General features: G+C 43.6%; 2 protein-coding genes across 3 annotated transcripts in view; one reads left to right on the top strand and one right to left on the bottom strand.

Annotated features, from left to right (window-relative positions):
• Window positions 1–10,555, top strand: GABARAPL2 (GABA type A receptor associated protein like 2). The gene is made up of 4 exons (XM_079119689.1): window positions 1–158; window positions 510–565; window positions 1,687–1,859; window positions 9,950–10,555. The coding sequence occupies exons 1-4, from the start codon at window positions 125–127 to the stop codon at window positions 10,056–10,058; spliced, it is 372 nt and encodes a 123-aa protein (XP_078975815.1). The 5' UTR covers window positions 1–124; the 3' UTR covers window positions 10,059–10,555.
• ADAT1 (adenosine deaminase tRNA specific 1) overlaps window positions 4,749–11,101 on the bottom strand; it is a 56,223-nt gene continuing 49,870 nt past the window's right edge. For both annotated transcript variants that reach the window (XM_079119674.1, XM_079119672.1), the window contains 2 exons: window positions 6,658–6,742; window positions 4,749–4,945 (listed from right to left, as the gene is read on the bottom strand). In XM_079119674.1, coding sequence (XP_078975800.1) covers window positions 6,658–6,742 — 85 coding nt within the window. In that variant the 3' untranslated portion in view covers window positions 4,749–4,945. The remainder of the gene's footprint in view (window positions 4,946–6,657; window positions 6,743–11,101) is intronic.

Below are 11,101 nucleotides of genomic sequence, written 5' to 3'. Positions count from 1 at the left end.
GTTGCTAGGCTCTGGCAACCGGAAGTCCCGCCTGCCGTGTATTCGCCGCCGTCGTTGTTGTTGTGGTCGGTTCGCTCAACTCCGCGGCTCCGAGAGCCGGGTCCATCCCCTTCCCGCCGCCGCCATGAAGTGGATGTTCAAGGAGGACCACTCGCTGGGTAAGCGGTCGGCTGCCCGCCCTGCCGCGGGGGACTGGAGCGGCGGGTGAGCCCCCTCCCCCACTCGGCCGCCCTGGGCCGGGGCGGGCGGGGCGGATGCCGCGCTCCGGGCTCGGGTCGCCAAGGCCCTGCCACCCCCCGGGCCCTTCACTGTCCGATTGCCACCTCCGCGGGTACTTCCGGGGACCCCGGGACGAAGGACTGCGGCCCGCCGTGGGGACGCCCGAACCAGGGCCCGGGGCGTGCATGGGTCGCGGCTGGGAAGGGCGGAGGAGGGGCTGCGGCCCAGGAATTGGGAACCCACAGGTCGGCCGGCCGGCGCGACGTCAGCTCGGTGTGTTTCTCTCACAGAACACAGATGCGTGGAATCCGCGAAGATCCGAGCGAAATATCCTGACCGGGTTCCAGTGAGTGTTTGGACCCTCCGCCCCCTCGTCCTGCTGTCACCTGTGTGGCTAGGAGCCGTGATAGGGCTTTAGGCCGTTCAACAGTTGTTAACAAGTTGAGGTCCCAGTCCCTACAGCAGACCAGCCAGTCTGGGTCCGGGCCGGTTCGGGCCAGGGAGTAAGGGGCTAGGGCTGGTGCTGTTCAGGTGCCTCAGTGCTGAATCTCCCGATCTAGGCCAGTGAGCTGTCTGCAGTCTCTGGGCTCCCTTGCCAATTATATAAGGAACGATGTTCTAGGACAGGGCAACAGGTCACTGCCACTTTTGGGAATGGCGGTGGAGACTGTCACTTTAGTCTTGGAAGTGATACTTTAGTCTCAGGATCTTCATCTTTAACTTTGAACTTCTACCTTACTAGCTTCCTTTTCTTACCCTGACCCTGTTATCATGCCTGACTAAAACAAAAAAAAAAAACAAAAACAACAACAACAAAAAAAAAGTTTGAAAATCTTTTCCCTTTAATCAATAATAAAAATGATCTGATATTTCATGGTGGGGGGCGGGGAGATAGTTTCTATTATCCTTATTGATTTTCGAGGGACATCATGGCCTGTTATTATAGCTCTTGCAAACGATTCCTTTGGAGAGGGAGGTAGAGGGGCAAATTCAAAACCTGTTCAGAGAGAAGTAACAGGCCACATAAACAGCTTTATTCTTGTCTGGCTGGGATTGCCAAGCTTTGCTATAAATCCATCCATTCTTGTTTCCTGTGTTCCTTGGGATCTTCTTTAGTATTGTGGGTTCATTCTAGGGTACTACAGTAAGAGGCCATTGATGAAATTTTCACCAGATTTTCTTGTATCTGCCTGGATAAAAAAGCTTAGTAGCTGTATTTCTCTTACAAATGCTGAGATCAGGGGTGAGAGAGATAAGTGACCACAGAAAAGCACTCAAGGTTTCCCTATAACATATTTATATCAGATCTTAACCTCCAGAGTGTGGCTCATTAAGCCACGGCATATTTTCTCATGCTGTGCAGTTTCCCACCCACATCCCTGCCCACACTGTACATCAGCTCCCTGACAGTGTAAGGCTGGAGCCTCATTTAGGAAATCCAGTCTTGACCTCTCTTTACTTTCCCAGGTGATTGTGGAAAAAGTCTCTGGCTCTCAGATTGTTGACATTGACAAACGGAAGTACTTGGTTCCATCTGACATCACTGTGGCCCAGTTCATGTGGATCATAAGGAAAAGGATCCAGCTTCCTTCTGAAAAGGCTATCTTCCTGTTTGTGGATAAGACAGTCCCACAGTCCAGGTGAGATGTTTACTAGATGGGCTCTTTGGTATTAGACATCTCTTCAGCTGCTTATTGAACTCAAAACTTTGGAAGTCTGGAAACTGTAGGGGTCCTAACTCTGCAAATCTGAAGCTACAGCCACAGCTCCAGGAAGATAATAAAGGGCTGCAATACATGTGAGTGAACTTTGGCTCAAGAAAATCAAATAAGACCTGGACTTAAACAAAAATGTTCTAGCTTTAGATCCCCATACTCAGGTTAAGCCATAAATAGAACCGAGGCCTAAAATGAGGTTTTCTGTTAATGGTTCCTGAAATCAGCACTGTTGCTCTCCACTGGAAGCTTATGGGCCCTGCTGAGGCTCAGCTTACTGCATCATGCTTACTGCAAAAGTCTGCTTTTTCCCATTGTGAGAGTCAGTACCTGCCTGATCCTCAAGTCTGATAAAATGGCTGCTGTCCAGTTAAGGGCTGTGAAGTTCCTTTACAGACTTATACTATCTTTGTCAGCTTTCTTGTTGTGCTGCCTGTTGACACCTGAATCTAGACAGAAGCATTATAATTTCTCTCTTCATTGTAGTTTACAATTCAACTTTAGTCCCTCATGGAAGGAGGAAAAATGAACAGGCTCAGTCTGAACCTTTGGTCAGTCCTTTCCTACTACTGATTGGGCACTTCTGAGCCCTGGCCCCCGTATCTTCCCTCAGTGTAAATTCCTAGTCACATCTTAGTGACTCAAAGTAGGTTTCATGTTACCACCCAAAAGTAAACTTCAAAAAGCTAAGGTTTCATGCCTGTAATCCTAGTGACTTGAGAGGCTGAGACAGGGATCCCAAGTTCCATGCCAGCCTGGGCAACTTAGTGAGACACTGTCTCAAAGTAAAATAAGGAGAGCTAGGGATTTAGCTCAGTGGTGGAGCACTTGCCTAGCATGCATGAGACCCTGGGTTCAGACCCCAGTATTGACCCCAGTCAGTCAGTCAATCAATAGCTAAGGTGTTCATCAGCCCTGGGAACTAGCCAGAATATGTTCCTTTGAAAATTCTTGAAGGCTCCAAAAGAGGCCTGAGCCAAATTCCAGACATTATTTCTATTAAGGTGGAAAACTCTGGCTATTTTTTGGTCTGACTGCTTCTTTCCCAATCTCTACCACCTCCACTTCCTGGTGTGTGTGAGCAGGGCAGGGCAGGGAAGATGAAAACGTCTTTTTTTTTTTTTTTTTTTTTTTTTTAAGATGAAAACTTCTTAAGGCCAGTGTCCCACCTGAGGAAAGAGGCCAGAACCTGCTAATTTAAGTGCCTTGGTCTGCCATTGCTGTAGCTCTGGAAGCTGTGGTGTTACTTCTAACAGTGATCTTGTCACTGTTGGGATCATGTAGCCTCTCTTTACAGGCCTCTGGGCAGTATGTTAGCAGGGGAGGAAGACTTGGGCCCCTGAGGTCACTCTCAGCTTCCCTTAAATTGGTGGAGAAGGAAAATCTTTCATACTACCTGGAACTTTACAGAGCCTTGGTGATCCTGTTTCCTTCTTCCTGGAGGTGGTGGTGGCTTAGTGGGAGGAAGTAGGTGACTAGGAACTATGGCATTGAGTTTATTTTTTTCCATACTGATCCTCTCATACTTCTTGAAGGAAATAAAGCAGGCTTTTGGAAACATTGTTGCTCTGATGGTGCCATGGTAATCTAGCAATTAAAATGACTGTAGATTTTATCATCTACCCCCTTTTTTTATTATCCCTGAGGTATAAATAGAATTGGAATTGAAAAGTGATTCTCAGGTCACAAGAGGTTGCTTCAGGGCCATTTTTTCTCCAAGCCCCATTTGCCTTTTCCGTCTGGGAGAATCCTCTCTAAAGTAGATTACATGTGACCCAAATCTGGATTTTTATTTGTAGTACTGAGGATTGAACCCTTGAACCTAGAGTGCTGTACCACTGAGCTATACCCCCAGTCCTTATGTTTTTATTTTTGTAAATTTTGAGACATGTTCTCGCTAAGTTGCTGAGGCTGGCCTCAAACTTGAGATCCTGCCTCAGACTCTTGAGTTGCTAGGATTATAGGCACGTTCACCATGCCTAGCAACAAGCAGGAACTTCAGAACTCAAATCCTGATTCTTGAGGATGTAGAGAACATCAGCTAGGGCCCCTCTGCCCAGGTCTGTCGCACTTTTGGGCCCAGTTAATGATATCTTGCCCACAATTGATATAACCATTTGTTTTATTCTTTTTTTTTTGTATTGGGAATTAAACATAGGGACACTTTATCACTCAGCTACATCTGCAGTTCTTTTACTTATTTTTTTATTTTGAAACAAGATCTTGCTAAGTTTTGCTTAGGGTCTTACTAAATTGCTGAGGCTGGCCTTGAACTTGTGATCCTATTGCCTCAGTCTCCCAGTCTGGGATTACAGGCCTGTGCCACCACACCTAGTTTATCTTGGAGTTTTATTCTTTTAAAACCAAATTTGTTTATAAACAAAGAAGGCATGCAACACAGTCAGATCTTATGCAGATATAATCACCCATAGCAACACAAACAAAAGTGCTACAGGGTCTCCTTAAAACTGATGTGTGACTCATCTTCACCATCTTCTTCCCAGAGCAGTTGAACGGCCTCTTTCTTTTCCAGCTTCCTTGGGGAAGCCTGGAGTCTCCTTTAACCTTCACCCAGTGCTCTTCTTCCATAACTGACAGGTCTGCACAGGGATCACTTATGTCTGAGGCCGAAGAAGTAACTTCAGTTATTTTTGTGTTGAGGTTTCGTTTTAGTTTAGAATAATTAGTGTTAAATATTGATTCTGGAAATAGACACACAGTTATAGCCTTAAGAGTTTTACTTCCTTAATTCTCTCTGAATTCTTTAATTTTTTTAAAAATGGGGGAATCTTAATTGCATTTTTCACTTAGCAGTGGAAAGCTGAGTTTTCTGCTTAGGTACCTACATCAAGAATCAGGGCAAAAACAGAAGGGGAGCTAACTTGGTGCAGGCAGAACTGACAAAGAACATCAGTGAACAAGTTTCCCAGCCCTGGCCTTAGAGGGGAACCCAGATCTGGCAGTGGTCTTGGATCTTTCTTTAGAGCACAGACAGGAATCTTCTTAATTCCCTGTTTAAAACAGAAACAGAAATCTGTTATTAAATAATATATCTAAGATGTTATAATTTGCCATTGGGAAACTGGTGCTGTTAAAGATGGTGGTGTTTTGTTGCTTCTCAATCTTTTTTTTTTTTTTTTTTTTTTTTTGTGCTGGGGATCGAACCCAGGGCCCTGTGCTTCATAAGGCAAGCACTTTACCAACTGAGCTATCTCCCCAGCCCGCTTCTCAGTCTTAAAGAGGTCTTAAAGGATGTGCTATCTTATGGTGCATCCTTTATTTAGAAATGAGCTGAAATTAGCAATTTTGATAATTTCTGGGTAAATACTCTTCAAAAACAGGGTTTATTTCAGCAGTGGAATAAGGTTTCTTCATTTCAGAAAAAAAGCTGATAAACAGGAACAACCTGTAGTTCTTTATAAATTAGAATCTTGGAAATCTTTCAAAGTGAAATATATACATATCTATACACATATATACACATAATTATACACATATATACATATGTAAGTAATTAAAAAAAAAAAAAAATATATATATATATATTGCTGGGGATTGAACACAGCAATTGCTTAAAGCCTTAAGTTGCTTAGGGCCTCACTAGGTCCCTGAGACTGGCTTTGAACTTGGAATCCTCCTGTCTCAGCCTCCCAAGTTGCTGGGATTATAGATGTGTGCCACCACACTCAGCCTTTTTTTTTTTCTTTAATGTTTTATTTTAAGACAGGATCTCACTGAGTTGCCTCAGCAGGCCTTGAACTTGCCATCCTCCTGCCTCAAGCTCCTAAGTAGCTGGGATTTGCAGGTGTGTGCTACCGTGCCCAGCCCTTCAGGGCCATATTAACTTTTCCATTTCAGCTAGTACCAGGTTCCATAGTAGTGGTCACTGTCCTCTTTCTTTACCCCACCCATCCTCCTACTGAGCGATAAGTCCAGGTCCAGTGGAAGCACAAGGACTCCACAGTAGATGGCTGGCCAGGTGTGCTTCTCAGTGCAGCCAGTTCGTGAGTCAGGCTGAATCTCAACCTCCATGACCTGCTCTTGATCCAGGGCTGACAGTAGGTTTCACATGAATTCAGCACCCACACAGTTCTAGGTCAGCCCCTCTCAATTCCTAGGGCTGTTGAGGAGCATAAAACTGTTTGAGGCTGGGGATGTTGCTTAGTGGTAGGGCACTTGCCTAGCATGCATGAGGCCCTGAGTTCAATTCCTAGCACTGCAAAACAAAACAAAACAAATATTGATGTTCACCCTCAGTAGCATGGCCATTTTGCCTTTTTTATTGGTTAATTCTTCCAGTGTAGAAGTGGTTTTGTCTGGGTCTGTGTGATCCTGAATAGAGGACTGGGGAATAGAGTTCAGGGAGCAATTTAGGTTCATCTCACTCAGTACTTCAGGGTCCTACCTAATCTTAGGTTGGCTGCACACTCAGTACTTCAGGGTCCTACCTAATCTTAGGTTGGTCTTACATTTGTCATCGTCTTTTCTCATTTCTTTCCTTATCAGACTCAGAAGGTGACAGTGCCTCTGATGCCCAGAGCAGCATCCTTCTCAGATGCATGTATGGAGTACTTGATGCCACAGCATTGGGTGTGCATGCTAGGGCCTGGAGGTCATCTTTGGGTGTCTTCTAAGCTACCTCCCAGTAATTCAGGCAGGAAGCCTTGGAGTTGCAGTGCTGCTTGTGAGATGGTCCACCATCTAGCCAGTGTGGGCAGCTTACCTACACAGGTGCATTAGAGCTGCCTCTATGCTTCAGGGTCCTCGCCATTCCAGCAGTGGCCTGCTCAGTGTTTTGTGGCTCAGGCCTCTGGATTCTGAGAGGGGATCTCATTCTGAGAGGTTTATGGAATATATTCTAAACCTCATATAGACTGCCTTCTGAGTAAGGTTACATTTTGCTCCCCTGCACTTCTTCTACTTGAATGCACTTTTAGTGGATCTTAAAACAATTTTTTTTTTTTTTTAACTCATTTGTGGTCCAGCTCTTTTTTGGTTCTTGGCCAAGTTATTCTGACATTGCCTGAGTGTAGTCCACTCCCATAATGGCTATTTTTCAAGTTATTTCACTGTGTCAGTTGCCATAGCAGCCATTGAAGCCTCAAAATCAGGCAGTCATTTAGCACTGAGCACTGTTGATTGTCAAATTCCTTGCCCTTCTATAAGGACACAGTGCTGCTGTCAACTCAGTAAAACTTCCACATGATTTTGTGTGACAGAAAAGAAGTGTTGGACTCTTTATTAGGCACAACCATTAGTTGTCAGCATCAAAAAAAAAAAAAAAACCTAAGCATTTCCTTCTTAGAGCCACAAGTTGATAATAAGAATGTTTCCTAGTTTTGTGACATGGTGTGCATTATTTGATCTCTCTGTGCCTTAGTTTTCTTATCTTACAACTGTGAATTATGATAGCACTTGCTGCATAAGATTGTTGTAGGGATCAAAGGAGTTGACCTGTGTTACGTTTTAGAACGACACCTGGCACATGCTTGCTGTTATAACTAGGATTTTTATCAGCCTCTTGTTGATTGGGCACCGCTTAAACAAACTGATAAACCCAAGTTTTACTTAAAAGACAATGGAATCTAAAGGCAGAAAGGAGAAAGACCACATTATTACGAGCCTCTATCCTGCCAAAAGTCAGGGCTGAGTCTCGGAACCTGCCTTAGGAGTGATTCCCATGGTCGTTGCTCACTGTGCACAGCGTAGAGAGTCTGGGGTAGGCCACTGGTATTTATGAAGCTCCTTTAGTATTTCTAAGCTAGCAGTGGAATTTAGAGTCATTGCACTAGGGCTTCTAACTTGGTGGGGAAAGAACAGAACTCGGTCTGTCAACTGGAACCAAACTTGACACAAGTGCCAGGGGATGGTTGCCTTTGAATTGCACAGTGTCTGCTAACTGCGTTGAAATGCATTTGGTGGTGGCAGTAGTGAGTTGTTATTACCACAGGTCTCATTAGTGGCATCCTGAACACTGACCATGTGGTGTAAAGAGAGTAGTAGCTATAGTTGTTTTCCTAGTAGCCTCACCTTGAAGAGTCCCAAAGAAAACTGGGGTTTCTCTCCAGGCATTCTGTCACCTGGGCAAAAATCTTGGGAGGCTCAGCTGCATGTTCAAGCGCTTCTGCTGGTTTCTGGCTTTGTACTCACTTCCTGGTAACGTGGGCTTTTAAAGATGAGCATCACCCCGCACCCACAAAAGGATAAATGTCTTTCTTCTCAGCCTGGCTGCACAAGGACTCATCTTAAGCATTTAAAAACATGCTGATGCCTAGGTCCCTCCTGCAGAGAATCTGACTTACTTGCCTGGGGTGGGGCCTGGGCAGGGAGATCTTTTTAAAGCTCCCCCATGATTCTGATGTGCAGTCAAGGTGGAGACTCAGCATGTAGCGTTCTCATGAGCCAGGGTTCCTTCTTCTATGTACCTACCAAGTCCTTGCGTGTTTTAGTGCATGCAGACCTCATACATGATTTGAAAATTTTCTAGTAGGTACAGTAAAGAAGTAAAAGCAGGTGAAATTTTTAATAATTTAAATATCTAAAATTTTATCCTTTCAACATGTAATCAAAATTGAGATTATTTCACACTAAGTATTTGAAATCTTGTGTTTTACATTTATGGTACATCCTAGCTCAGACAAGCCACATTTCAATTGCTAAATGTAGTTAGGGGCTGCTGTATTGGATAGCAGTGATATAGGACGTCTGTCACAGCAGACATTTTATAAACAGTGCTGTTCCAGGGAGTTGTTATTTTAAAAATTCCATGTTAACAGATCCTCACAGGGGTCACTATTCTTATAGTACAAGATGCTGGCAACAGGCCATTTTATAGTCATAATCATCCACCCCACATCCTTAACTTAATCTTCTACCCACACAGCTATCCCGAACTTGAAGATTTGTGCAGGAAGAATAGAAAAGGGAAAAAACAAAGATCCCCTTTTATAGATGTGACCTGTGTCTCTGTTCACCAGTTGGTCCCAGTCAGCCCACTAACAGCAGAGTAGCAGGCTGCCATTGCTTTACCAGGTTAAGACCCCGGACCATGCCACCCCCTACACCTGGTTTACATGTTGTGACTTGTCAAGGCTGTTGACCTCAAATGTCTGAAGTGAGCTTGCAGATGAGTGTCTTACTGTTCCTTCTAGTTATCCCATCATTCGTGGTCACACTAATGTTCAGCACATGTGTACAGCTCCTGCTCATCTCAGATAGTAGACACGTGGCCAGACCTTGCATGGTGGTGTGGGTGTTACTAGTCTCACTCTGGAGTTGGGACAACTCAGTTTTATGACAGAACTAGATTAGGTTTCCACTTCAGTCTGTTTTATGGTTTAGGGAAAGCCAGCTTTCCCACCCACATGTTTAGTTTAAAGAATCTCTTATTTCTGGAGGATTCTTTGGCACTTGGGCAGGCCTCTCTGGATCCTAGATACAGTGGGAACTTTTTGCATTATATGTGAGGGAAATAACTTCTCTTAGATGATGCTGATACAGAGATCTTGGGGTACAAGGGCTTTTGCTGGGAGCTTCCACGAGAGTAAACCCACTTGTATGTATAGTATTAAATCCAAATTATAAATCTTCAAAGAGCCCAATATACTCTTTCTTACCAGGGTCCTTTACCCCACAGGAATGGTCTTTAGGCTCTTAATTTTGCTTAGTTCCTCCCATCCCTTTCCCTTGGCATTTAAAAGGCATTCAGGTGCTAGCCAGGCTGAGCCCATTCAAGGAGCTGGCTTTTTTTTTAAAAGACTTACTTAACATGGTTTGCTTCTGGACTGGAGGATGGAGAATTTAATTCTGGCTTTATCTGCAGATTCCTGATATGTCTTAATCTTTTCATGGCTCCATTTCCCTTTCATAAAACAGATTGCAGGTCACAGCAGGTACTGATACCTGAATTATTTTTTAATATCCACCACTAAGGATCAAGCCCCTTATCTTTGGGTTTTGCCCTCCTGATACCCAGACTCAATTTTCAATGATGATTTTTATTTTTCTCTTTCAAGCCTAACTATGGTACAGCTTTATGAGAAGGAAAAAGATGAAGATGGATTCTTGTATGTGGCCTACAGCGGAGAGAATACTTTCGGCTTCCAAGGGCCAGTGCTGGGCTAGGTGCACCGTTCCTGCTTGTGGATCTTGTAAATAGCCGGCCATTTTCAGTTGTACCAGAACCTCTTCACATAGAACTATTAGTGCATTTGTAACTGGATTTATTTCTTAATATATTGGAAGGTTTTGTTTCCTTAGACTAGTAAATTATCATACAGAGTTTTATTTTGAGTTTTTCTTTGTGCACTGTCCTCATGGCTATATTCTCCAGAGAACTTGTTCCTCTGGAAATCATATTTAATGAAGATATTTCCTTAATGAAGTGAGGTAGGTGTGGCATTAAAAGTGAAAGGGAAGGAAATGATGCATTTAATCTGGATTATGTTTGAAGTGTTAGATGGCTAAGTATTAAAAGCATCCAAATTAAATCCTTAGCAATCAGAACACTTGCTTCACTAGATTCTGCCAACTGCCAATCATGTTGGACTGAGCTAATCTGTTCCTCTTTCTGAAACTATTAAGGTAAACAATTAACAATAAAATTTCCTCTTATAAAGGCATTGCAGTGTGACCATGTCTTTTATTCACCTTCATTTGAATGGGTCAGAGAAATGGTGCCTACTTTTGCTAGGCTAGGAGAAGGGCTCTTGGGGGCCATAGAAGCCCAGTCTGGAACTGGAAGCAGTGGTTGGTATCATAAAAGGGGAACTTTTTTAGACCAGTTAATGTATTCACATGGACAGGGCCACATAAAAAGGTACAGTTGCAAGGTCTTGTTCCCACCACTGTTTTCTGACCTCTGTCCCTTATGGGAAACTACTTTTTCTGGCTTTTTTACTGGCTTATTTCTTTTTGGTATTTATTTTTAGTAGTATAATTAAATATGAATATATGTCCTTATTTTCCTTCTTTTCTTACATTATACATATTTATAGACATTGCTTTTTTTTTTTTTTTTCCCTGTCTCTTCAGTGCTAGGGTTCGAACCCAGGGCCTGTACATTCTAGGCAAGCACTCTACCACTGAGCTACATCCCTACCTCTTTTTAAATTTTATTTTGAGACAGGTTCTCACTAAATTGCTGAGGCTGCCTCAGCATCCCAGAT

This window comes from Sciurus vulgaris, assembly GCF_902686455.1.
Source record: "Sciurus vulgaris genome assembly, chromosome: 17".
NCBI classification, from domain to species: Eukaryota; Metazoa; Chordata; class Mammalia; order Rodentia; family Sciuridae; genus Sciurus; species Sciurus vulgaris.
This window is presented reverse-complemented; position numbering and strand designations above follow the sequence as displayed.

What these genes read in the sequence shown, in the direction of transcription:
- GABARAPL2 (XM_079119689.1), top strand. Translation starts at nt 125, where the DNA reads ATGAAGTGGATGTTCAAGGAGGACCACTCGCTGG. An exon ending in AATATCCTGACCGGGTTCCA is followed by an intron (nt 566 to 1,686) that starts GTGAGTGTTTGG and finishes TTACTTTCCCAG; the next exon opens with GTGATTGTGGAAAAAGTCTC. An exon ending in AAGACAGTCCCACAGTCCAG is followed by an intron (nt 1,860 to 9,949) that starts GTGAGATGTTTA and finishes TTCTCTTTCAAG; the next exon opens with CCTAACTATGGTACAGCTTT.